This window comes from Saccopteryx leptura, chromosome 1 (assembly GCF_036850995.1).
Source record: "Saccopteryx leptura isolate mSacLep1 chromosome 1, mSacLep1_pri_phased_curated, whole genome shotgun sequence".
Classification (NCBI taxonomy): domain Eukaryota; kingdom Metazoa; phylum Chordata; class Mammalia; order Chiroptera; family Emballonuridae; genus Saccopteryx; species Saccopteryx leptura.
In genome coordinates this window covers 236,722,310-236,750,239 of record NC_089503.1, presented here as the reverse complement: position 1 = coordinate 236,750,239, position 27,930 = coordinate 236,722,310, and the positions used below count along the sequence as shown (strand labels likewise).

Below are 27,930 nucleotides of genomic sequence, written 5' to 3'. Positions count from 1 at the left end.
TGGTGTGTGGAAGTCCTGGCTTTAATTCCCAGTCAGGGCACACAGGAGAAGTGACCATCTGCTTCTCCACTCCTCCCCCTTCTCCCCCTCCCTTCTCTCCCCTTCCCGCAACCATGGTTCAATTGGTTTGAGCACATCGGCCCCAGGAGCTAAGGATGGCTCTGTGGAGCCTCTCTACTTCAGGTGCTAAAAATAGCTCTGTTGCAAGCATCATCCCCAGTTGGGCAGAGCGTCGGCCTCAGAGAGGGGTTGTCGGGTGGATCCCAATCAGGGCACATGCAGGAGTCTGTCTCTCTATCTCCCTTCCTCTCACTTAAAAATAAAAAGGCAGCCTTTCATATAAGTAGGGAGGCCTCACATATAGAAACCTGAAATTGTTCTGGGAAGGAAAACTAATAAAAACAGGAATGAAGCAGCTTTGATATATAAACAAATTTTTAAAATGGTACTTTTTTATTATAAAGGTGAATTATCTCAGCAAGCATATGGCTGAAGTACAGAAAATCATACTGACCAAGGAGGGAGGGAGGGAAAATGTTTATGAAATTCAAATTTCTGAAACAAGGCAACTCCCTTGAAGCCAAAAAGAGAACTGTTTTAGGGCAATTAAATCACACTTTTTCATACAGCAACTGGTAAAGAAAGAGCATCTTAATTATTATCTCCTTATGTCCATTTAAACTGATAGTTTCTACTGCTGCCCTTCCCCACAGCACACAGCTACACACATTTCTCCCTCAGACAGGCCACGTCCTACTTTTGAGGATGAGCCCAAAAGTTAATTAATTCTACTGCCTGGGCCTGCTCCTTTCCACTTTCCTGGTACAATTTACTCTATTTAGTACTTAATGTATCATATTAGTTTCTTCAGTCACCTTGTATCACAAACTAGGTTGTTACTTCGCTGAAGACAGAGGCTGCATCTTAGTCATCTTCATATCCTCAGGGCCCAAAGCAATGCAAGACACCAAAAAGTCTCACAAAGTAAGTTTTTAAAATGAATCACAGACACCAGAAGCAAACAAATTCATGGGAGGCTCGAAGAAATTTATGAATGATGGTTTCAGAATGGGCTTCGAGAGGAAAGAAAGGAAAATCCAGGCCGCATCCCTAACCTAGGCGGGTGAGTCCGCTCTTCCTTTGTTTCCCCGGGGAAGGTTGGGATGGCGGAGGGACCCATCTGTTTCCCAGCAGCCACACACAGACGTCCAGAGGCACTGTGCACACTGAAGACGGAGGGAAGCGAGTCAAGACGGATGATGTTAATTTTGTACACAGAAGTTCCTTAGAGCAAAGAAACAACATCCATGATCACTACAGGGAGTTTCCAAAAGAAAAGGTGGCACTTTCAGCGCAAACGTTATTAGATTCATATTTTAAGAAGCTTCACTCCATCTTGCATATGCAGAAAAATGTATCCACATAGTATACAAGAGAGGACTTCAGTGTTTTACGTGCCTGCAAAATGTTTGAAAAAGCATTTTTTTGGTTTGGGGGACCTGCTTTGAAATGAGTTTCTAGTACCTGAAACAAAATTTAAACACTGAACATATCTATTTCTATGTGAATATCAATGTGATAGCTATTAAAACCATTTGTCTCACAACCGAAGTCAAGGAACCATTTTGTTGGGATTCCCTGTGACAAGAGAAAAGTTCTGAGATGTCCTAATTAAATCACAGCAGGCCAGAGAGAGAGAGAGAGAGAGAGAGAGGAAGAGACCAGAACTGTAGGCCAATCATCACGAGACCGCTCCCACTCCTGAATGTATGCTGGGGCTCGGAAACAGCTTCCAGGCAGTTTTCAAAGAGCGGCAGCAGACCACCAACTGCCACCATCCTGCTTATGCATGAACTTTCAGCACACAATCTACCAAAAGTAGTAAATATTTCTTGCTTTTGGACTGTGCATCTCCTAGACCTGACCCAGCTTCACCTTTTCCCATCCCTTTTACCTGTAGTCAGTGTAAATTCTTTCAAAACAACATCCATCTGTCTTCCCCAGAACATAATGTGCTGAAGGGCCCATCAGCCCCAGGAAGGCAGACGTGTTGCCTTTCCCATCTAGCTGCGCTGCTGGTGGTCGGTCTGCACGCTGCACAGCCTGGTCCTTTTCTGGCTAGCATTTAGTAGCTCAACAAACCCTTTATTTCAGAAAAGCTTCTGGCCTGTGAAAGGATTTTGTTTAACACCTGTATAAAAGAAATTTCTAAACATAGATACTTAGCAGATTCATTGGGCTGCTGAGGCAATGGAGCAAGATGTAGGCGACTGCCTAGCAGGGGCTGTTCTAAGAAACCTTTTTTAACTGACCAGGAGGATTTTCTATAATTGTGAAATATTCACTGTGTATGAGAACTTACAACAGAAATTAAAGCACTTTTGATAAATGATACAGCAAGATCACAGAGCTGTGTCCCACTGGAAAGCACGAAAGGGAACATGACTATTGATGTCAGTGTTCTGTAAAATGATTACATAAAGTCCTCAAGCCTAAGGATTAAGGAGACAATGAGTATTTGTCAACTGAACTAAAGCCACTAGAACTGGAACCCCTCTTCTCTAGGATAGTAGGGCCAGAGGCAAAGCAGCAGGGGCTCACGGAGGATAGTGCTATAAGGCTGCCCTCTACTTGCTCCAGGACCAACTGGGGAAGCGGCCCAGAGCTAAAAGAGTATATGGCCATTTATAATTGTGCACCACAATAAGGAACTTTCCAAGCTTGGAGATATCAATGTTGTCTAAAGTTGTTAAAGAAAGCTTCAGAGGCACACAACATTTCTCAACCGTATTGGCCCAAGAACCTTCTTGAAAGTAATTCCTGCTAATACATCTTGGTTCACAGAACACACTTCAAGAAGTGCTGTTGGGGGCAACGAACCCTGCCTGACGGAGTGGGCTCCGCAATCAGCCTGGGTTTGATCTCTGGTTCCATTATCTATAAGGCCAAGTGACCTCAGATAAGGTGTTTTAACTTTTCAAAGCTGCAAATTGCCTCATTTGTAAAATGTCTAAAGATTAAATTGAGAATATAACCATGCCTAGCAGAGGGCACAGTAAGAATTCAATAAAAGTTCCTTATTAGTCTTTGATACTTATCTATCCATTTTTAGACTAGAATTTGGTTCCCTTCATGGGTAGAAAGATACAGTGCTGACCTGTCATACTACTATATATAAGTATAAATAAATATGCAAACAAAATGTGCACAGGAACTTAAAATAAGACTCATGGACATAAAAAAGAAGCCACATCACTGTGCAGTGAAACAGGTGTAGTTCAACCAGGCAGTGACTAAAAGAAAAGGCATAATTTTCATTTTTATTTTTTTATATGTTCATACGTATGGAGAAAAATATTTGAGAAAATAAAGAAGTGGCTGAGTTGAATAAGTAGAAAGAAAAATCCTTCACAATAAGAACAAGATTAATAAATAACATTAACAATGTACTCACTGCACAGCATAATTAACCCCATGGCAGTGACTTGGATTTCTCTTTTAATTTTTTTTTTATTTATTTTCTAGAGGAAGAGAAACATCAACTTGTTGTTCCACTAATTCACGCAGTCAATAGTCAACTCTTGTTATGCGCTCTGACTGGGTATCAGGAAGATGCTCTATTCAGCCTAGCAATCCGGCCAGGGCTGAATTTAGCTTTCTTAATACTTATTCTCTAAGCAGAAGTTTAAAAGCTTTAAGAGTGTTCAGTAACTGCGACTCAAAGTTAAGTTGTGGATTTTGCTAAGGCAAAGAATAAGGAAGAGAGTGAAATAAGTAACTGCCAAGAAAAACTGCTCCTCCAGTTTTGTGCTCCCGCTGGTCATTTCTGTTTTTCACTACTTAATTGTTGGTTTAGCCAGGAAGCACCCACAATCAGTTTCAACAGCAACTTTTATAACCATCTTATAAAACTCAATCCTACTTTTTTTAGGGAGCAGATGTAAAATAATTTTGCAAATGTGTTGTATACCATAACAATTTAGGATTTTTGTTTTTCCCTAATCCTTAAACCATTTCAATATTAAAATTACCAGATAATAAAAGATTAGTTTACTAAAGAGTATATATCCCAGAAACAATATATAAATTATTTGTACAGTAAAATAAAAAAAGCAATCCACAAAATTATATATCTATATATGTATGTGTCTACGATTATATATACTTAAATTTGGGCAGGTAATACACCAAACAGATCATGATAATTAACTTTGAATAAGATGGATTATAGGTGATTTTTAGTTTCTTATTTTCTACAGCAAACATACATTTCCATTCAGAAAAAAGATACATATTTTAAAAGTAAATAAATATATACTAGCATTTTTCCTCTTCCCCCATTTTAGAATATTGGTGCATTCAAGGACATAACTTTGAAAGCAAATGCCTAAAAGTCCAGAAGACAACACTCTTTTCACTTATAATTCAAAATAATGTCTTCATAACAAATTTGCAGAAGTTAGTAACTTTCATTCTCTTAACCACTCTTGAAACTTTGTACAAATTATTAGGTTCATCTAAGAAGGGTAAGAAGGGAAAATAGTATGTGTAAAACTGCAAGTTAAACACTGTCCTAGGAGCTCTGATAAATTTAACTTGAGGACAGCACAAGAACACCGCTACGAAGCAGTTTCTATGCCTACCGTACAGATGAGGCAGAGGAGGCCTGGGGAAGTACAGTCACTAGGTGAAGCTCACTAAAGCTATTAACAGTGTTTACTCCAGGACTTTAACTCATGTCAGGTCCGGGTGTACTTTTACTATACAATAATGTCAGCTTTTATTTTTCATCTACCAGGCTGTTCTTGGGAAGCTATATATATCTATTATGCAGTAAGGTAAATTAAACATCAATATAATTTCCCCAAGATATTTAGTATTCATGGGGATTAATATTCAGAGTTATCAACCCAATTCATTTTAAAAAGAAAATACATGTACCAGTATGTGGTTTAGATGCCTTTATCCTACCTACACCCCCCTCAATACAAATGGTTGTTCTAAACCAGGGGTCTCAAACTCAACTCAGCATGTGGGCCGCAGAGCAAGATCACAGCCTTTCGGCGGGACACACTAGGTCTACAAAAGGCAACTGTTACGCAACACTTTTCTCACTGCAGTTGAAAACAAAAGAAATCAGTACAACAAGCACAATCGTACATGCAGTTTACTCAGTGTCACAAAACGACCAGAAACTGTAGTTCGCATCACAACTGCTGTTAACTAAGCTAATATCTAGCTAGGATGCTAGAGAAATGAAAAATACAAGTAGGCCCCTAGGCTTACTTAATTTTATCCAAAATATTTTGAACTTCGTGGATTAGTCTGCGGGCCGCACAAAATTGTTCGGTGGGCCGCATGCGGCCCGCAGGCCGCGAGTTTGAGACCCCTGCTCTAAACTATGACCTTGTGCTGTTGCAAAGCTCCTCTCCTTTTAGATCAGGGGTCTCAAACTCAATGTTGTACTGATTTTTTTTTGTTTGTTTTCAACTGCAGTGAAAAAAGCGTTGCGTAACAGTTGCCTTTTATAGACCTAGTGCGGCTGGCCGAAGGGCTGTTATCTTGCTCTGCGGCCCACATGCTGAGTTGAGTTTGAGACCCCTGTTTTAGATAGCACACCCTTCTCTTTTTCCTATGCTCAAGCCCTAGTCAGGAATACTATAATCAACTTTGATGTACCTTCCTTAGGAATCTTTTTTATTAATTATGGACTTACTTGGCTTTTTCAAATTCTCAGTGTAACAGTAACAAAAAATAAAACACTAAAATACCAGATTATTCCAAAATCATGAGATTGCTAAATCTCTTGAACAAAGTGTGTGTCTCTCACTTGACTAGCATCAATATGCATAACCATAGAAACTGTGCCATTCACACAACAGCAGAAGCAGGGCATGGGTAGGCTCTAAAGCAGGGGTCGGGAACCTTTTTGGCTGAGAGAGCCATGAACGCCACATATTTCAAAATGTAATTCCATGAGAGCCATACAACGACCCGTGTAAGTTAGGCATTATCCAATAAAAATTTGGTGTTGTCCTGGAGAACAGCTGTGATTGGCTCCAGCTAACCACAACCATGAACATAAGTGGTAGGAAATAAATGGATTGTAATACATGAGAATGTTTTATATTTTTAATGTTATTATTATTTTTCTTAAAGATTTGTCTGCGAGCCAGATGCAGCCATCAAAAGAGCCACGTCTGGCTTGCAAGCCATAGGTTCCCGACCCCTGCTCTAGAGCTTACACAAGGAAATAAAAAACTTCCCCAGCAGCCTAGGCATGACCTCCACTACTTCCTGGTAACTGCCTACAGTACAAAATTCTGAGTTTAGTATTCCTGAGCTGTAGCTTGTGCTAAATATCCAAAATATTTTAATTCATCACGCTGACTGGGACAGGAAGCACTGAAGCAGTATTAAAAAACCATACAGATGTAGTGCCTATATTCAGAGATGACCGTGGAATTCGCTCAGTGAAGTAATTACAGTAATCCGAGTACTAAATTATACTAGCTATACCTCTCTGAAATGAATTTTCCCATTTTTCTTTTTGCAACTTACTGATCTTCACTCTCTAGCAGTAAGTTAGGCATCTAAATGACATTGTTCTTTCAAGATTCCAGGTACCACGTGCTGCACCAATTATTCCTTAAACATATTTAATGAGGTCATGCCTACTGCTACCTTCTTCCACAGAGCAATGAAGAGAATTCAATCAACCTAAGCCTCCTCTGGGCAAGAAGTTGATTTCCAAATGAATAGATTGAAATGCAGCACATTTCTAATGCTTCTTACTTCACCACAAACCAGTTAGAACATGGTGGGTTTTGTTTGTTATTTACTTTTTGGGTGTCAGTCAACTATTACAAATGTGTTTTTAAATATATATAAATATATTTGCGATATCCTAAATAAAAACGGCTAGGAGTATCAGTACTGGCCCATGGACATAAATAAAATAAGTAACTAAAATATATAACTCGATGGGAGGCACTAGAAATAAATCAGGAAGCTGACTTAATAAAGCACTGTATATTTTAGCATCATTTTTACTACTTAAGTCTAAGAAGTGAAACAATGTTCACAGTCACATGATGAGAGGGGGTGGAAATACAAAGGACACTGAAACTTCAACTTTCAGAATATTAACACTTCAAAGTAACAACACTGTTCTAAATCTGTTATTCATTAAAAAAAGTTATCAGAAAATGTTCCACTTAATAATTTAAATTTGATTTGATTTTTATCACTGTATACATGAGACGATTTTAAATTGTTTTTATTAGGAAAATCTGCAGTCTTTTGACAGAACAATGTCCTGAGAGAAAACCAAATCTCGACTCTTTCTTCCAATCCTCGTTGCTATGTCACAGGAAGCCAATAGCTTCTTAAAGTGTTTCTGTTTAATAAGTGAGGCATGTGAGAGGAGTTGTGTGTGTGTGTGTGTGGGGGGGGGGGTACATAGAAATTACAGAGAAAACATAAAGTAAAAAAAAAGTTCACTATAGGCCCTGGGCCAGTTGGCTCAGTGGTCGAGTGTTGGCCCAGCGTGTGGAACTCCTGGTTCGATTCCTGGTCAGGGCACATGGGAGAAGCAACCATCTGCTTCTCCACCCTTCCCCCTCCACCTCTCTCTCTTTCTTTTCTCCCTCTCCCTCTTTTCCCCTTCTGCAGCCATGACTAGAATAGTTCAAGCAAGATGGCCTTGGGCGCTGAGGATGGCCCATGGCCTCCCCTAAGGTGCTGAGATGGCTCAGTTGCCTAGCAACGGAGCAACCCCAGATGAACACAGCATTGCCTGGTAGGAGGCTTGCCAGGTGAATCCCAGTCAGGTGCATGCGGGAGTCTGTCTCTCTGCCTCCCTGCCTCTCACTTCACTAAAAAATAAAATAATAAAAAATAAATAAAAATATAAAAGTTCACTATATCTTATTTTATAAATAAAATACTTTCTTGCTAAGGACGGACTTATCACAAGAGTTATGAGTATGACAGAGAAACATGAAGCATTAAATACTTTCAATTAAAAATTGGGTACTGTATATTCAAAAAATGTAAGCTGTGTTAGAAAATTGTGAGTGAGCTGCTAGCCTCATCCTTCAAAGGCTGCCTGCTGTGTGCCCAAACGGCAGTCTTGGTTTATGCGACCACTTTGGTTTATTTAGGTACAGGACTGACATTTTTAACCTTGAAGGAATCATTCTCACATTTAGCAGGCACTAGGACTCAAAGTAACAACCAACCACTCAACAGATGTCTCATAATCAAAGAAAGAAATCCTCTGTCCAGAAGGAGAAAAAAAAATAGTTAAAGAGATTGCAGTTATTTTCATGAAGTACAGAAGGAATAGTTGGAAAGGTACCGCAGTGCATTAGAAAACAAAAGTACTGAACAAATATTTATACATTATCTTTGCACTTACCCTAAGTTTCTGGTTTTTCTATAATATTCTAAACCTATTCCTTAATTGTCACAATATCCTTTTAGCTACTCTTTTTGTATTTTATCAGCCTTTCCAAGTCATAAATCATCACACAAGACATGTTTACTTTTAAACACAAGTACCTGATATTTAAGATTAAAAAAAGTATGTACAAATCAGAATACATGTTTCAAGCTATTCACTTGATCGTCAGTTTTTGCCAACATATAATAAAGATTTTAACATTTACTTTTCTTCTGGTGTTACCAGTTAATTGAGCAAAGGTCAAGGACAATAACTGCCTCTTATGAAACATGATTGTACCACTGTGAAGCTATTTATTAGACTGTCTGGCTGCAATTTTCTTCAATTTAGTCACAAGTATAGGATGCTCAAACAAGAGTGGCTGGCACTCCTTTTGTGGTAGTAATTTATGGAAAGTAAAATGAAGCCACACTCATTAAAATCTTCCTCAGATTTCAAGGAAGATGCTGGGGAAAATTATGTGAGCATACCAATGTAGCATATACATACTTTGACCCATATTTCATATGATAACAACTCCTTCCCCAAGATCAGGACTTGGGAAAAAGTACGGTATTTTTGGGCTATATTATCTCTGAAGGTCTGATATCACTCTTTAAAATTTCTAAAGTTAACAACTGTGCTACAATTTATTTTTAAATGTGTGCCCGGTTTTAGAGTCTAAATGTTAACTATGAAAAGAAGATTAAGAGTTATCTTAATTTCACACAGAAAATGTATTTCTATAAAATACCAAGTTATTCAGAAATCACTCCTTTTAACCACATTTTAGGATACAGGATTTTAAAAAACTATTTGCTAAAAGTATTTTTCCCTTTCCCACCCACTAGAACTTCCTTGGACTGTAAGCACATTTATTTTAATTAGCCACCACAATAAAAACACTCTCCTTCAACCTTCTTTTACAAATAGTGGACTAAGAATTTCTTCTGAAGCCATCACGCAAAGAGCCAAGTTAATGAAACTGCATGCCTATATTTCCAAAGTCTACCAATCTTTGCTTAAATGTTAAAGTGTAATGATATATTTTAAGTGCTCAAAATTTTCAATCTTGACAGTGATATTTTAGCTTAAAAACAAAATACCCCACTATAGGAGAAAAATCTGCATGTGTAAAGTAGTAAGATTTCAGTAATTTCCAGGCCATTACATTAAAAAGCACTTTGTAGTCATTTATTCTGTACCATAATTGAAAGCATATTTGCCAAAAATCTAATGGATTTTTTATTCATTTTAAATCACCCTGGCAAGAGTTAGCAGAGTTTAGAACAGTGGGTTTTAAATGCTTTCTTTCAAAAGAAAAAAATGTAAAACCCTGCAAAACAGATTGTAAAGGTAACAAATATTAAGATTTACATGGGATACCTTGTGTATTAGAGATTAGAAGACTAATTTTATTGGAATACATTTTAAGAAATATAATGATCAGATTGTCTGATAAGAATTTCCAGAATAAATATTGGGGAATGGGGGTTGTATTTAAGTCATTCCAAGTAAGCATAATTAAGACCTATATGTAATAAGCCAAATACTTTAGAAAATGTCTAAATTTGGTACATGCGCTTATATTGACAAAGAATGTTAGTATAACATATTGCACTGTAAATTTTCTTGGGATTATTTTCCATCACAAATATCTATTTTCCGTAGCAGCATCAATCAAGCAAATAGAAATACCTTAATTGATTTAACCTCACTAAATGTTCCTGAGTCATTTTTAAAATGTATATACAACTGAATAATACACTATAAATCTAAAGAGAAATAGAATCTACCTATCACCCTCCTTCCTTCCAATTTAGTAGATCAGTACATCTTTGTCCAGATACCTTTGATATATTCTGGCAAAATGAAATTTGCATGACTCACTTAAATATACTGATCCCTTTGTTTTGTGCTAGGGGGTTATAAGGGAACTACTTTTTTGTAATAGATGTTAATGAACTATTGTATAAAGGAAATACCTACTTCAAATTCAACAGACTGCCCTGGTCGGTTGGCTCAGTGGTAGAGCGTCGGCCTGGCGTTCAGAAGTCCCAGGTTCGATTCCCGGCCAGGGCACACAGGAGAGGTGCCCATTTGCTTCTCCACCCCTCCCCCTCTCCTTCCTCTCTGTCTCTCTTCCCCTCCCGCAGCCAAGGCTCCATTGGAGCAAAGATGGCCCCGGCGCTGGGGATGGCTCCTTGGCCTCTGCCCCAGGCGCTAGAGTGGCCCTGGTCACTACAGAGCGAAGCCCCGGAGGGGCAGAGCATTGCCCTCTGGTGGGCAGAGCGTCGCCCCCTGGTGGGCGTGCCGGGTGGATCCTGGTCTGGCGCATGCGGGAGTCTGTCTGACTGTCTCTCCCCGTTTCTAGCTTCAAAAAAATACCAAAAAAAAAAAAAAAAATCATCAGACTAAAGTTATTTTAAGTGCAATAGTAAAGGATGGTAAGTAATGAACTTCTACACTTGCACTTCAAACATCACAGCTTAGGGACTTTATTTTTTTATAAAAGTACAATTGTATCTTAATGTTCTATTTTTTTCTATTTAGCCTTTTAAAATAATTTATCAAAAAAGAAATTCTCACAGAAGCATAAAGATAGTGCGCTGATGTTAAGATATCATGCAACAACTGTTCATTCTTAAAGTTCCGTAAAACTGTTCAAAAGTGTCTCGTACTCCATTAGAAACCTGAGCCTACTGTTTCACTTCAATAGCTAGATTCAGTGAGTCAGATTTAAATAAGGCTTCCAGCTGGAGAAGGGTTAGGCATTCTTGTAAAAGCTACTTGCAAACCTTCCTCACATTAAAGAGGGTATCTTATCACAGGTTTTTGTTTTGCTGTGGGGTTTTTTTTTTGGTGTTTTTATTTAAAAAGAAAAAAAATCAAAGGTCTAAGGATAATTAATTTAATGAACAGAAATGCTGACATACCCACCTTCTCATAAAAATGATGAAAGTTTTGACAGTTTCCCTGTTACTGTCTATTTAAGACATACTCTTTAATTAATACCAATTATTTTTATAAAGTGTACACATACTAGTGAATATATATTTTCATTGTAAGTACCTCAATACTTAAGCACTAAACCTATTATAAAATATTTTACAAAGTTAAGAAGTATAAATGCTAAAATTATGTTTAAGCCAAAAAATCATTATGCATGTAAGTTTACTATTGAAGATAGTAGCTTACCTCTTGAGACCCAAATATATATTTAAACCCAGGGGCTTTTAAATAAAAGATTAAAGATGGGGAAAAATGATTAGGTCATCTATTCCATACCATTCTCAAACAGAACTGCTCCCAGTAGTATGTGACTTAATTTTAATTCATCCAGTTTAAAATATCCTTAGTAATAACAAATTCCAATTGCTTTGCTTAGAAACCTATTAGCAGACTGGTTGGTATTGATATAATACTGTAGCTAATTGTACCTTCTAGGTTTGGGAAAGCGGGGTGCTCTGCAGCAAGTCTATAAATCTAATTAGATAATGCAAAGTTAATTTTTTCCTCGTTTCAGTGTACCAGTTCTTATACTCAGCGAACTCAATCAGGTCTCCCAGTTGGCATGTAAATGCTTCTCAGGAGCAACGCTTAAAAATTCAATGAAGGCTGGGAAGCCCAGAAGAGAATTTATAATGGAGCAGAAATGAGGACATTTCTCATTTTGAAATATTCAGGATTCTTAGCAACTGAAAGTTAGTTTTTTCCCATTCCAAAAAAGTCGTAAGCCCTGGGTAATTACAGCTCCACTTGCTCAGCGTGGCTTTCAGGATCACTAGGCTGCACAAGAATTCAATGGTAGACCTAATTTTTTAGCTAATGCTACTGAAATGCTGAGCGTACTGTTTTAGTATTCTGTTTTTTCTTTCCCAACTTCAAATATTAAAATGTTGTTCTAATCACAGCTTTACAAGTTACTGGATTTTAGACTAAAAAAAGAGTACAAAAAATGCCTAATGTGTGTATTAAAGTCACATTTTAATATATAATGTCTACATTACATATAGTATATATTATCACAACTACATGATTATGATTCAACTTGAAATATAAACATATACACAACATGGGTCCATACACACACACACACACACACACACACACACACACACACACACACACACACACACACACACACACGGGTGGGGGGAAGTGAGGTCAGAAAAGACACAATCCCAAATGGGTTACCTTCCTCTTTGATAGCTAGTTCTTTGATAAAACCCTTCCTTTCCCCTTGAACTTCTTTTTCACGCGACCCAGTTTGCCAGGTCATCTTATTTGCTGGGATGCCAATGCAGATGTTACTGTGGTCCTTCTCAAGTCCCGCTGGTTAGTTTGGCAGGCAGGTCACTGCTGCTTCCTCAATTCTAATCAGATCTTGCTCAAATACTGTAACATTTGAAATCTGATGGTCCCACCCTTAAAGAAATTACCTTTTGCCCATGTTTTCTAGAACAGTGGTCCCCAATCCCCGGGCCATGAACCAGTACCAGTCCGTAGGCCATTTGGTACTGGTCCTCAGAGAAAGAATAAATAACTTACACTATTTCCGTTTTATTTATATTTAAGTCTGAATGATGTTTTATTTTAAAAAATGACCAGATTCCCTCTGTTACATCCGTCTAAGACTCACTCTTGATGCTTGTCTCGTAAGTTCGACAATTATATGTTAAAATACCAGTTTTTACACCGGTCGCATAATTTTATTTTGTGCATTTATCCATCCCACCCTAAAGGCCAGTCCGTGAAAATATTTTCTGACATTAAACCGGTCCATGGCCCAAAAAAGGCTGGGGACCACTGTTCTAGAAGACAACATTCTCTAAAGCATTTTACTTCTGCCTGTGCCTTTTTTCATCTCTTCCCTTACCAGCATTTAAAGTAAGGCACTTTCCATGTTTCTTTATTTCCTACCCATTTCTCTCCTCTCTACCCACAGGTGTTCCCTTCGTCCACCAACCTGCTTCCTTAGCTGCAGACATCATGTTCCTGCTGATGAGCTGGACTCCCTGCACCCAGTAATGGTTTCTATTCTGAGTTCTACCTTCTACCTGATAAACACCTTCACTTGGCTGACCTATGGTCTGTAAAATACCGTATGACCAAAACAATTTTTTTGTTTTGCAGCCTCCAAATACACCACACATTATCTACACCAGTGCTTCTCAAAGTGTGATCCCGGATCAGCATCACCCAGGAGCTAGTTAGTCATGCAAATGCTCTGCCCTACCCCAGACCAACTGAATCAGAAATGCTGGACATGAGGCTGAGTAATCTGTGTTTCAACACACCTCTGGGTAATTCTTATGCCTGCTGAGGTTGAGAATCACTGCTTCAGACAGGTTTCGTTCTTCTAAAGGCATCGTTCCTCTCCTAGTCCATCCAGTAGGGTTCCTCCTCCCACCAGCTACACCAGGTAATTCTTCTACCTTCACATCTCTCTCTGCATAGTCATTTTCTTGGTCCCTCTCCTAGTTTAGGTCTCATCATCTCCTACAGAGACATTTCTCTCCTCACTGAAACCTAGCCTGCACATGCTTCCAGATTACTGCTGGTACCCTGGCTCTGCCCATTCACAGTGCACAGTTGTTCAGGGTTCGGATTCTATTGATCTTTCTAGGGTCCTCTCTTCTATCCCTCCACTCCCCATTTCAATCTTTCAGCCACGCAGCCCCCAGGATTTGCCTCAATCTTTCACACTTTCGCACACAGTTCCCTCGCTCCTCCAACCGACCCTAAGACGAGCTCTCAGACAGCACCCAGCCCTGCAGATAGAGGCTGTTTGCTCGGGGATCCCACAGGAACCGGTGGATTTCGTTTACAGTTTTTGTCTCACCCATGGCAATTGCTATTGGTGCGTATGGCTCACAAACTTGTGCCCAGGCCTCCTCAGGCCTCATCTCAGCCATCACCTCCCCTGACCTTCCCTGAGTGGTCCCGCTGCTCCCTTCTCTTTCATATTCCCCTGTATTGTCTTCACAGTGATTACTGCTATTTGAAATGACCTCTCTAATGTCTCTGTGTCTTTCTTTTAATGTAGTCCACAGGGTCTCAGTTATGTTGTTAAAAACTGTAGGGTACGGTCAGGGAGCAAAGCTCTTAAATTAGAAGACCAGAGATTGAATCCTGGCTTGACCACTTCCTAAGTAAATGACCTTGAACAAAGAGCTTACCCCTCTTTAACTCACTGGCCTCATCTATAACATGGGCATTATATCAGACTTGCATTAGAGGGTTATTGGTTACCTGGTGCAAAGTAAGGGTTCAACATATGTTCTCTATTATCATTGCTGTTACTTACTACTCCACGGTGTCTCTGATGCCTAGAGCAACTAATGGTACTTAGTAGGCACTTCATATTTGAAATATTTGTTGAGTGAATTAGTGACTCAAGAATTGATGAATGAATGAATGTCACCAACCCCTCAACTCCTCTTCGAAACTTCCAAACACCTGTACTATCTGCTCAATAAAACTCCAAACCAGTTAGTTCCCTAGCCTACTACTTAGTTCCCTGCAAAACAAGGTTCAAATTTACCTTTCCAATCTTAAATTCCACCACTTTTCACCGGTAAACCAGACTTCTCTCAGGTCTCACCACATTCCCTTAGTCTAGAATGCTGTTCCCTTCATCTCTACCTGTTCAAATCCCACTGACGCTCTAGGTCTAGTCAAATGCCACACTGTTCACTCTCACCTCTGAACATCTACCTTCTATAGCTGTGTAAGAATCTCCTTTTTGTGACTGCTACACATTCACACCAGTTTTTCTCACTTAGGAGATTGAAGTCTGTGTTCTTGCCATATACAGCACACAGCTCAGAGCCCTGCAGAAAAGAAAGCCCTCAATACCTTATTTTAAAGTATGGATGGTTTGAGGTGGGGCGTTACTGTAAAAAGGCCTGACTTTATACATAAAGAAAAAATTGCTATTACAGATGCAATACTCTGTGGTTATTAGGTCAAGACCAGAGTAACATCTTTATGATGTCAAAACTTTCCACCTCCTCCATGTCCAGCATGATATCTCCACTGCCTAGAGCAATGGGTGGGCTCATACTAAAAACTCAATAAATATTTGAAATATTTGTTGAGTGAGTGAGTGCCATGTTTAGATCTCCCAATTCTTTTTTTTTTTTGTCTAAATGACACTAATTATTCCACTATTCACTGCCATTCAATATTTTTTTTTTTTTTACAGAGACAGAGAAAGAATCAGAGAGAGGAATCAATAGGGACAGACAGACAGGATCGGAGAGAGATGAGAGAAGCATCAATTATCAGTTTTTTGTTGTGACACCTTAGTTGTTCATTGATTGCTCTCTCATATGTGCCTTGACCGTGGAGCTACAGTAGACTGAGTAACCCCTTGCTCAAGCCAGCAACCTTGGATCCAAGCTGGTGAGCTTTGCTCAAACCAGATGAGCCTGCGCTCAAGCTGGCGACCTCGGGGTCTCGATACTGGGTCCTCCGCATTCCAGTCTGATGCTCTATCCACTGCGCCACAGCCTGGTCAGGCAGATCTCCCAATTCTTACAAAGAAATCTGTCCACATTGTTTGTTTTTAAGCAAGAGAGACAGAAAGAAAGAGAAGGACAGATAGGGATAGACAGACAGGAAGGGAGAGAGATGAGAAGCATTGATTCTTCGTTGCAGCACTTTAGTTGTTCACTGACTGCTTTCTCATACGTGCCTTGATGGGGGGGGGGGGGCCTCCAGCCAAGCCAGTGACCTATTGCTCAAGCCAGTGACCTTAGGCTCAAGTCAGCGTCCATGGGGTCACGTCTATGATCCTACGCTCAAACCAGCAACCCTGTGCTCAAGCCAGTGACCTTAGCGTTTTGAACCTGGGTCCTCTGCATCCTAGACCAATGCTCTATTCACTGCGCCACTGCCTGGCCAGGCAGGTCCACATTGTTAATACATATCACACCTTCTCACCCTTCTCCCTCTTCCACTATATATATCTAACTATAAAATCATTTCTTTCATAGCCTCAAGCTATGTCCATTTTATTCTAGAAATTTTAAATTCTATATGGGTGGGGCAAAAGTAGATTTATAGTTGTTTGTATGGAAAATAATACCTAATAAATAATCATACAAGAATAAATTCTGTTTCACATGCTCACAATTGTAAACCTACTTTTGTGTCACCTTGTATTTAATTAATTTTTTCCTTCTGTCATACAATTATATAATTGCATGATAATATACAACATACAATTACACAATATATATATATAGTCTTGTATTTCATTTTCCAGGAATGAAAATCAGAATTCAAAGTATGATCTAAGACAATGATCTATGTTAGAGTTGAAAATACCGATCATTTTCCTATATTCAATAGCTATTTAAAATTTGCTGCCCAATTCTTTTTGTAACCCTGAAGGTAGAATTTACAAATAATCTGTTTTCAAATGACCCAAGCTCAGAATTCTGATTTTTATTCATATTCATTATTTTCTCTCTCCCTCTGTCTCCAATTTACTATTAAATGATCTAATGTAACTTATACTAAACCCAAATTGTCAGCCACACCTTATCTCCCATTCTACATTGCTGACCTAATTCATCAAATAGTTATCCAAATAGGACTGTTCAACAGTTTTCATTCTTTCTTTACTAGTAATCGTGCTGTCCCTGAATGGCTTTTCTAAATCACCAATTGGTCTCACTATTAACGAGACATACCCTTGTGATAGCTCTCATCTTGCTTTCTTATACTGCCTGGATTAAGGAAGGGGAGAAGGAACCTAGGCCATGTGAGTACTGCATCTTTTTCTTCAACTAGGATGTGGTCCCTGGAGAGCAGGGACTTTTACCTCAGGTATTCTGGGTCTTCTCCAATGGGGTCTTACTAGGGGGAGAAGAGGTGAGGGGGAGAGGGATGGTGGTAACAGTGCTGATGCCTCACTTTCAACTATGAGGTGGGAAACACTTTCATAAAATTGACAGATACAGCAAATTTTCAGGAATGTTTGTATTTCCAGGTGTCCTGACCTATGGTGGAGTTCTGACTGAATGGTTCAGCACCTGGGAAGACAAGGGCAATACTTCATGAGCAGGAAACATGAATTCTGGCTCCAAAGGGCTCTGTTGGTGGGTTGCAGGCACCTTTAAGGAACATGAAAGCTTCTGATTCTTTAGCCAGAGAATAAATATAAATACAAAAGTCGGCATTAATTTCAAGAGATCTACAAAGATTGAATTTATTAGATTAGCTAATGGGGGAGTTTTTCATTGTGGGATTGATGAAGGACAGCAAAATAGAACAAAAATCAATTCCAGGCATTTTCTTGGAAAACTGAGGCCAAAGTGACCACTTAGGAGATCAGGCACTATCCTCTTTTGCTGGGTGACAGCTCCATCCCTACTAGTATTAATGCCACTTCCATTTGAAATAGGATCTCATGGTCAAGGGCAGTTCTTCAGGTTGCAACCAATCATCACTGTGTTAAAATGGCTTTGTGAAGGTGGAACTTGACAGTGACAGGGTCATCAAATCACTCATCCTTAGCTAACTGATATTCCTTTCAACTAGTCTTAGCTTGCCTATCACTTAAAACTCCACTGCCCAGGAATGGTTCTTGAATCAGTCCTACTCTGTATACTCTGAACCTAAGTGGCAGATATAGTTGGATCAAAGGAGCAACTGCACAAAGAATCATCAGCTTATACACAACTTCCGCCAGAACAGAACTGGCTTTAGGCGACCCCTGTGTTTTGGTCATTCAACCCCCCGCCGGAGTCGCGACCTACAGGTTGAGAACCGCTACACTAGAAGATCTTTCAGCATTTCTATTACAAACCTTTATTTGCAGAGGCTTATGATTCAACTTTAAATACTCAGGGATAAATCTGGGATACATGGTCTGGGAGATACCATAATGTATTTCATGAAAGAAACTTTTTGTACTTTCTAAGTGCTAAATAGATGGTCTAAATAAATGCTGACTTTACAATATCCAAGGACAAGGCCGGAAAAAAAAGTCTTCCCATAACCATAAAGTATGACTTAAGAATGTATGAAATTTGTCTTCAGAACTTTCAGTAGTGTAACAAACAATCCATCATCCTAAACCTTCTGATGCCTTCTTCTCCTTCGCTCCCATCTCCAATCACCTAGTTCTGAGACCTTTGCATCTTTAATAGCTTTTGAATCAATCTACCTTTTTCCATTTCCACTGTCACCCTGCCAATCCAAGCAACATCATGTCCCCCCTGAACTAGTATAACCTCCAACAGGACTTCCTACTATCTGCTGCTACAACAAACCAATCCATATTTTCTGCAGGAAGCCAGAGTGATCTTTTCAAAACACAAAGCTGACTGCATCTCTTGGCTACTTAAAAATCCTTTAATGGCTTCCCCACTGCTCTAAAGACCTAATCCTTAGCATGGTGTACAAAAACCACTTACCTTTGCATCCTCCCTCGACCTCCTCTCGCTCTTCACATTCTACCTACACTGATCTTCTTCCAGTGCCTCCATTCGCCAAGCTGCCTTCTACCGCAAGACTTTCTCCAGCTCAGGAGTGACCCCCCCACTTCAAAAACTACTTTTTCAAATCTTTAGATTCCAACTCAAAACTGGTATTTTCAGATAAGCCTTTTATGACCAAGCACCTCCACTTTCTTACCCCTCTCCATCCCCCACCATGGTTTTTCCTCATAGAATGTAGCACAATTTTTATTGATTGCCTTGACTAATGCCTTTTTTTTTCTTTTTCCATTAAGATCTTTAAGGTTAGGGGCAAGGAGTGTTTCCTCAACAACCAGCACTGATACACAGGTGCTCAAAAATGTTTGCTGACTATATAAGATCGTACACAACACAGTACAATTGGAACAGTAAAATAATTTTTCACACCATACACCTCAGAGAAATGGCAAGAGGCCCAGAGATAGATACGAAGGAAGGTAAGAAATGGGTTTTTGTTGTCTTGACCATGGATAATGGGTTTTACAATAGTGCCTGGGCCCATCTAAAGCAAAGAAGTAGTCCAGGTTAAAAAAAAAAGGATCACATGCAACAGATGTTCGTGCCTGCAATACTGAAAGTACAAAAAAAGTGGCCCAAGGCGACACCATGATCACAAGTTTGATGGAACAGAGGCAGAACCTACATTTGAAAAACTAGATTTTTCTAACCTATTATCTCAGGCCATTTAGAGTAATAATAAAAAAAAAGTCCATCTATGGATCTGCATTAAAGGGAAATCTCAGCAGGCATCTCACAGTGGGTGGAGGAGTCTGCAATCATCATCTAAGTAAAAGACCCAGACAGGTAAGGGACACTGGGAAGTCAATCTGAGTACTGGTCACAATCTTCCACGAAGGAAATATTTGTTGGTTTTTTATATCGGAAACTCTTAGTTTAGTTTTCATTAAGGGGAGACAACAGTCCTTTCACATATGCTCTTAGGAGTTATAATCTCTATTCCATACTTTAGTTAGTGTTTGCCTGCAAAGTTAATAAGAGTTTAGCTCTTCTGATCCATAACACCTTTTTCAATGTTAATTGTGTTTCACTGTCTGAAAGCAACCTTCATCTTTGGCAAATGATACTCCATTAGATCTACTGACAAACTTTATCAAATACAGCCATGTGTAGCTTAACGATGAATGAGGACACCTTCTGAGAAATGCATCCTTAACGCAATTTGATCATTGTGCAAACATCAAGTGCACTCATACAAACCTACATAGTATAGCCCACTACACACCTAGGCTATATGGTGTCTGTTGCTCCTAGGCTACAGGCCTGTACAGTATGTTACTGTACAAAAAACAAGATTAAATCAAGCCCAAGAGAAAATGATGCGATCAAGAGACACAGTAAACAGAAGATACCGGTATATGAGGCTGCTGCCAGCATAACACTGCAGACTATTTACAGAAGACTTTTTTTAATAAGTAGAAAGAATACACTCTAAAATAATGACAAAAATAATACATAAACCAGTAGTATAGTTGTTTATTATCAAATATTATGTGCTGTACATAATTGTATATGCTATACATTTATGACTGGCAGTGCAAGATTTGTTTCTGTCATCATCACAAACACAGGAGTACTGGGACATTACCATGGCTACCAAGTCATTAGGTGATAGGAATTTTCAGCTCCATTAGAAGTTTATGAAACCACCGTAATATATGCAGCCCCTAGTTAAATGTCACACAGCACATGACTGTAATTTAGACCAATAAACAAGATATCACTAACTCCTATAGCTATTAAATGGGCACAGTGGCTCAGTACTTATATATCAGCACAAATAAAAAGTGATAAAAGAGTCAGGGATAGGTGCTGCTGGCCATCACCACTTTTGAAGGCTTGCCACCTGACCTGCAAGGCATTCTGAATGGGACGAGTTTGGTCAGTTCTCATCAATTTCTCTCCCAGAAAATGGGGTTTTAACATTTCTAGCTCTTTGTAAAAAGTCATTTGACTAAAAAACAAACAAACAAACTCTCAAACAACTGTAATATTCAATTATTTTTTTGTCATGATTTTGAAGGAAAATCATAAAAAGGTCACCACAAACTCCATGAGAGCTTTGAGACTTAAAACCACAAACACACCGAGAAGCAAAATTTGGTACTTTTTAAAATTAACTTAGATGGGAATCCACCGCAGATATTATAGATCCCACGGCAATAAAGGTTTCAGATACTAAAAACCTTAAAGAGTAAATCCAATTATCACATAGGCAGAAACTGACAAGGAAATCTCTTCCTACGGATTCTTATTCAAGGAAGGAAGCCTTCTTACTCAACTCCCCGATGCTAACTTTCCAGAAGGAAAGTTAATAAAGGAGATTCCACAGATGCAATGCAGAAAATAGTTGCAAAAGGCACTTCACAACAGAGCACAACTCTTCCAATGGCCCCTGGCCACTTGGTGGTCCTGAACTTCTCACGCCCTTCCTTTACCCACAAGAGCACCTTGCCCAGGGGACTACCCCAGGGTCCGGGATTAGGAAGGAGGAGACTGCAGCGGTTCTTTTGGGAAAGTGGGTCAGGATGGAGGGCGAGACCGGTACACCGCCAACCTGCTGTGACCCAGACCCAGTCCCCGCGAAGCCGCAGTAACCGCGGCCCCTTCCCGGTAACCAATGTTCCCAGGCACCTTTAAAGCAAGGGAGTGTCGAGGTTGACACTCGCTCCTCGGGCGGCAAACAAATGCGTCCCAGCGGAGCCCGGGGAGCTCAGGGAGCTCAGCGCCCCTCGGCGTCGGGCTGAGAGGGCAGGCGGCCGGCACCGAGCGGCGGTGCGCCGGCACAAGTTAGTTTTCCGGTCGAACAGCCCTGCCGCAGCCGGGGAAGAGGAACTGGCTCCCTGTCCCCCAGACAACGACGTCGCTCGGGCGAAGGGGCTTCCCCAGGAGTGGTGGGGACCCGGCCCGAGAGAGGGACGGGGACGCCCCTCTACCCGCCCCCCTCCAGCGGGCCAACCGCCCCTCCCGCCGCCAGGGAACTGAAGAGGAAGGGCTGGTCCAGGGCGAGGCCTCGGCCGCGCATCGCACCCCGGCTCCCGGCCACCGGGGTGAAGGGGGGGGCGGCGCTGTCCCTAAGAGCCGGAGGCGGGGCGCCATCTCCCTCTCGCTCCCCGGCTGGCGGGCAGGCAGGGGGAGCCCGGGGCTGCGGGAGGGAAGGCTGGACCGAGGGGCCTGGCCCCGACCGATGGCGATGGCAGCGGCAGCATCTTGCCTCCTTCAGGCCTGCCCGCGCCACAGGCCGCAGCCTGGACCAACCCCGCGTCCCCCGGCCGCGACAGCAGCGTTCCCACCCCGGAGAAGTCGGGGGCTGGGCGGCCGCGCCCCCCCCCCCGCCCCCCGCCGGCAGGGACCCGGCTCTCCTCCCGCTCCGCCCAGCAGTCCCGGCGTGGAGCGCGGCCGCCGGAGCCGCAGTCGCAGCGCGGGTAGCGGCGGCGGAGCCCGGGGCGGGGGAGCGCGGGAGGAAGGGGCGGCGAGGGGGGCGGGCCGGCGGCGGGCCGCGAGGACAGAGTGCGTGGGGCTCGGTGCCACCGACCCGCCCGCGCCGCGCCGCGCCGCGCCAGCACCACCTGCGGAGCTGCGGCGTTGAAGCCCGACCCGCCGCTCCCGGCTCCCGCCACTCGCGCGCGCAAACAAAACAAGTTGCAGGTCGCCGCCGCCGGAGGGGACGGGCGGGTCACTCACCCTCATCCTGTTCAGCGGGCTCGGGTCGTCCAGCCGCGGGGACAGGGAAGACCAGAGGACCACTAGTCCCAGGAAGCTTCCCACCACCAGCAAACTGCGTAAGATGAACCCAATCTTCAGCCTCATCTTCCTCCGGCGGCTCGAGACACACAGCCGGGCGCAGCCGCCGCCACTGCTCTCCCCTCCCTCCTTCCTCCTCCTCCGGCTCTCCTCCTCCCTCCCCCACCCCTGCCTCTTCGGCTGCCGCCCTCTCCGCTGCCTGCCCTTTCCAGCTCCAGATCCGGAACTCCCCTCGGCTCTACCTTCCCCCGGGCCCTTCCCTCCGCCCCCTCCCCGTGGCCCCGCGGCTCGGACCGCGCTCCGCGGCCGCGGTACTCGCCCTCCTCCGGCGGCTTCCGCAGAGCTCCAAGTGACCGGAGCGCCTCGCTCTTCTGAGCTTCCTTTCTGTCTACCTGCCCCCTTCCAGATCCGCAGTCCCGCTCTTCCTTCTCCCACTGTCCACACGAATCGCCTTTGCAATTCCCGTTACCTTGTAACTAACTTATACTTTCTCCATATCTGGTCCTTAGCTTTTAGCCTTTGCCCCACAGCTCAGCTCTTAGAGCTTCCCGATTCCCAAACTTTTATTGTAATTATGGACTATAACTCTGCCCTTAACGTCGGTGCCTGCAGGATCACGCGGCCTGCCGCCCCCTCCCGCGGTCCTGGAGCAGCTCTGGCCCTCCTTCCCTCCCTCCCTTACACCCACTGCCTGAGCCCCCGGCCTTTGGGTTTGCAGGAAGCAAACCAGGAAGTCGGGGCCACGGCTGCTGCCGCAGCAGCTCCACGTGGCTGATTTATAACTGGGAGGATTTTTTTTCTTATTGATTGTTCTTGCTTTTTCACACGGCTCCTTAAGGAGGTGGATTTGTAACCAAAAGGCCCAGGTGGGATGTGCAAATATCACTGGACTGCAGGAGCTCACTTGGAAAGCCAGTATTTCATTGTCTCTTGAGCTAATTACAAGAAAGCCAATCTTATGGCAATAAGCAATATCAAAGTTGTTCATGGGCTGGTAAGTTTCAGTTCTGAGGACCTGATTTTTGCCACTTGATGGAGGTTCCTTGATTTCTGTGTTTCAAATACCTTTTCTGTCTGAGACATCAATTATACAGGAAAGGATATTGACAAATGTTTAGCCAAATGTGCACTTTGAAGAAATTTTTGTGCCCATATCTCCCAATAAAGATGTGAATTACTTTACTGTATCACCAAGTGTATGTAATTATATTATGATAACATACCCTAAACTGCCTAATTTAAGCTGAACAGAATGTTTAATATCCTAAGTTTTAGGATGATGAACATTGATCCTTTTTCCTAATATCTCACATTTGCAAGTATTTTAAAACAAAACAAGTAAACCCTGGTTAACTTTTTTGTATGAAATAGAAGATTCGACTGATCAAGATAAATAAAGAATAGTACCAAACTAATTTCACCTGTTTCATTGTTTGGCTTACACTACCTTGCATATTGGAGAAGTCAGTAGATGTCATAATTTAAGAATTTCCACAAAATACTTGAGGTGATATCCTAGTGAACAATATGGGGAAATGTAGGATAACAGTTTAATTAGATATAATCTCAGTTGGGTGAATAACTATACATAGTATTTCATAAAAGCCCAACATACTGGAAAAGGAAGTATCAGGTGTCAACACAAATCATTGTCTGACTCAGCATTTTTATCAACCACTTGTTAAAACCAATTTCTTTTCATTTTTAGTATAAGATAAGGGAGACTTTAATGAAGATCTTTTTGTGGTGGAGAACAAAATATCCGGAGTGTCTGACAAAGTGTTGAACTGGGTAAATTAAAAAGCTAATACTCCACTCCTGGGTGGCAGCTCTGGTCAATGTTGAGTGGAAAGCAGGAATCACCTGTTAGTACCCTTGTGATTCTGATCCAGGTATTCTGGACACCACCTTTGGAGAAACACTGACAGGAAGGGGCGCTTGGGGAAAGATCATTTAGATAATGTTAGGAAGATAGGAATGAGGAGGACTCTTTTGCAAAATAGTTCCTTAAACAGAGACTGGGCTTGAAACGGGTAATCTTATTCTGATCATTTGAGGGAATAATTACATTTGAAATCTGTACCCTAAGCCCACTGGAAGTAAACCATTCATTTGTGCTCTCATTTTCACAGTCAGAGGAGACAGGTTTTTACTACTAGAAAATAGGAAGCTTTAGTTTTATTATGACCATGATTGGGCAGGTATAAAAAGTGAAAGTGGTCCTTATCACTAAAGTGATTGGAATGGTTCTTGGGCAGAAAAGAAAAGTATTTTGGGAAGATTCTGCCACCCTCTTTAGTTTTACATGGAGAGAACTAGTATGTGTGATATGACACAAAATTAGACATTGAGGAATGGGTATATAGTTGTAAAAGCCATGTTTCTCTGAGTCCTAACAATAATTAAAAGAAACTAAAAGTATTAAAAAAAAATAAGCCCATTGCAACAGTTGCTGGGAGGCAGCCTCTGTAGAGTTCATAGGACTTTGTTCAGAAAATGAGCTACATTTAAAACTTAAGTCATGGTCAAAACCACTTAACCTCTCTGAACCTAGGACTCTTCCCTGCCAAATAGTGAATACAATATTCACCTCACAATATTGTCTAAAGGAATAATGGAAGTCAAGTACATATGCAAATATAAAGTACAGATAATGCGATGAGCAAGTCTCAGTTATATTTGGTATAATTTTTTTTCCTCATTCACGAATGCTATAGTTATCCTATGACAGGGATTATTCTACTGGAATACTTCTGGTTTCTCTAACCCAGGGTTAACAGAAGAAGAGGGTAGACTAAAACTGAATTGGACAGACAGGAGATGGCCAAGAAAGCATTGTCTTCTGCCAGGTTGTGGGGTCTCATGTAGTGGATGGTGACATGGTACCTTGATCTATGAGGCCAGCTGTGGGCTCAGAAGCAAATTAATGGGAGAGAAAAGACTTTTGAGTGCCTAGTGTGCAAGATGCTTTACATTTATTTCATTTAATCTTTACAGGACCTGAATGATGTTGGTATTACTGTTTTCAAGCTGGGATTCAAACCATGCATTTCTAACCTCAGAATTCTTGCCATTACGTACATACTCCTTGCCAAACTCTCCCTAGCTTTCTGGGCCTGGAATATAGATGTGTTCTCAGAGAGAATGCAAAAGGTCAGGGTTTTTAAGGTTTTAATTTTTAAGGTTTTAATTCCCTGAACCTGCTCTGTTAAAGGGAACTCCACCAAAGGGAACTGTGCCCATTTGGGGGGTGTACCTTGAAGTTGTGGTGCACTCCCTGGGGCTGTCACTGTTCCTTCCTTCTTTACTATGCAGCCAAGCTGGACTTCTGAGTTTCTAAATGTATCTTGAACTCCCTTGCCTTCAGGCCTTTGTACAGGGAATTCTTTCTTGCCTGAAATGACACCGTAACAAAAAATTCTTCCCACACTCCCTACCATGTCCCCAAGCCCCGTGTCCCTCCCCACCAATATACTGGGATAGGTACCCTGCTAGGTGCTTCCTTCTCTGTCCCTAATAATGACCTCAACATTGTAACTGCTTAATTTCTTTTTTTCACTCCCTGGTGAAAGTACTTGAGGGTAGAGCCTTGTCCATCTAGTTGTCATTGTAACCCTATGTCTAGTGTGTACAAAGGGTTCAGTAAATATTTTTTATAAAATGCTGACTGAGTAATTGGATTGAAAATATAAAGGGACGATGACACTTCAAAGAGGGGTCTGGCCTATTTCAACTACTGTTTCTCCTTACATGGAGGTTTTATTTAATTAGAAAAGTAATTATTATATATGTCTTCATCATCATTAGACTGTAGACTGTTGTTTTCTTCTTACTTAGCATCTCACTATGGCTACTCAAGACTAAGAAGAAAATGTTTAATTTAAATTCAGATTTTTGTTTCTACTGAAATTTCAAACCAAAGAAAGAAATTAAGTTGTATTGAAATGGGAACATGTTGCCATGGGCAATTACTATCTGCAACTGTGACATTCGAATAAAAACTATAAAATACATTAATAGGCTTGGGAAAATAACTTAAAAAGAACTGGTCCAGTAAGCACAGCACATTCCCGGAATAGATGAGACCAGACACCCAGGATGAATAAGACAGATGAGTCCTAGAGATAGGGAAGTCGATAGACTCCCAGGATGACTAGGAGCTGATGAGTCCTTGAGATACGGAAGTCGTAAAAACTCCTAAGATAGTTAATGTGACCACATCCTAAGGGATAGATAGGGACATTTCCAGCTGGGGGCTTTCAACTGTATGACTGGTTACTAAGGCACATGACTAAAATTTGATTTGGAGGAGCCAATTGCTAAACGCCAAATTCGCTTCTGTATGAACTGCTTGCTTGCTACGCTATAAAAACCCCTAGATTGTAGGCGCTCGGCGTGGCTCTTGTGACTACCACTCGAGTCCACCCCTGCGCAGGTTTATTTTTCTTTGTTTTGTTCTCTTTTTCTTGGCCATAAAACTTTGTCTGAAACTCTCCAAATGTCTCCAGTGTCTGTTTTACCCGGCGAGTGTAACACAACCAAATTTCAACTTCAACTATGTCTGGTTGCCAAGAACTCTGGTTAAATTAGAATCAATGACTTATAAATTAACAGTTAAATATCCTATTACCTATTCTGTAAACAATATAATCACCTCTTTCAAAGAATGTCAGTGGTAGTTAAAGATGTATTTTGTATTTTAGAAAAGACTTACTATTTAGATTTTGTAAAGGGTTTGTAGTTTAAGTTTGTTAAAATATTGATTTGGGGGTAATCACTTCATAATTTACACAAATGTCTAATCACTATGTTGTATACCTGAAACTAATATAATATTGTATGTCAACTGTAATTGAATTTAAAAAATTTTAAAACATATACTGATTTTGTTTACTGTTTGTTAGTTATCTCTTACTGCAAAACAAATTAGCACAAAACTGAGCATTTTTAAGAAACTAACTTTTGCCCTGACTTGATGGCTTGGTTAGAGCATAAACCCGAAGCACAAAGGTTGCCAGTTTGATCCGTAGTCAGTGCACGTACAGGAACAGATCGATGTTCCTGTCTCTCTCTCTCTCTCTCTCTCTCTCTCTCTTCCAAATCAATAAAATATTTTTTTTTTAAAAAATAACTTTTATTATTTCACACAGTTTCTGAAGGTCAGGAATCCAAGACTGGGTTAGCTGCGTGGTCTGGCTGAGGGTCTCATGAGACCCTGTCAGTCAG

At 41.1% G+C, this 27,930-nt stretch overlaps 1 protein-coding gene and 1 long non-coding RNA gene across 4 annotated transcripts in view; one reads left to right on the top strand and one right to left on the bottom strand.

The window, feature by feature from the left end:
- The window catches only part of GALNT7 (polypeptide N-acetylgalactosaminyltransferase 7), a 143,056-nt gene extending 119,555 nt beyond the window's left edge, over positions 1–23,501 (bottom strand). For 2 of the 3 annotated variants that reach the window (XM_066387899.1, XM_066387900.1), the window contains exon 1: positions 22,645–23,501. In XM_066387899.1, coding sequence (XP_066243996.1) covers positions 22,645–22,770 — 126 coding nt within the window. In that variant the 5' untranslated portion in view covers positions 22,771–23,501. The remainder of the gene's footprint in view (positions 1–22,644) is intronic. The other variant, XM_066387898.1, reaches the window with a different exon arrangement.
- Positions 22,609–26,680, top strand: LOC136407531 (uncharacterized). The gene is made up of 5 exons (XR_010751975.1): positions 22,609–22,742; positions 23,543–23,698; positions 24,413–24,573; positions 25,702–25,857; positions 26,542–26,680. It is a non-coding gene; the product is annotated as an uncharacterized lncRNA (long non-coding RNA).
- The last annotated feature ends 1,250 nt before the right edge of the window (positions 26,681–27,930 follow it).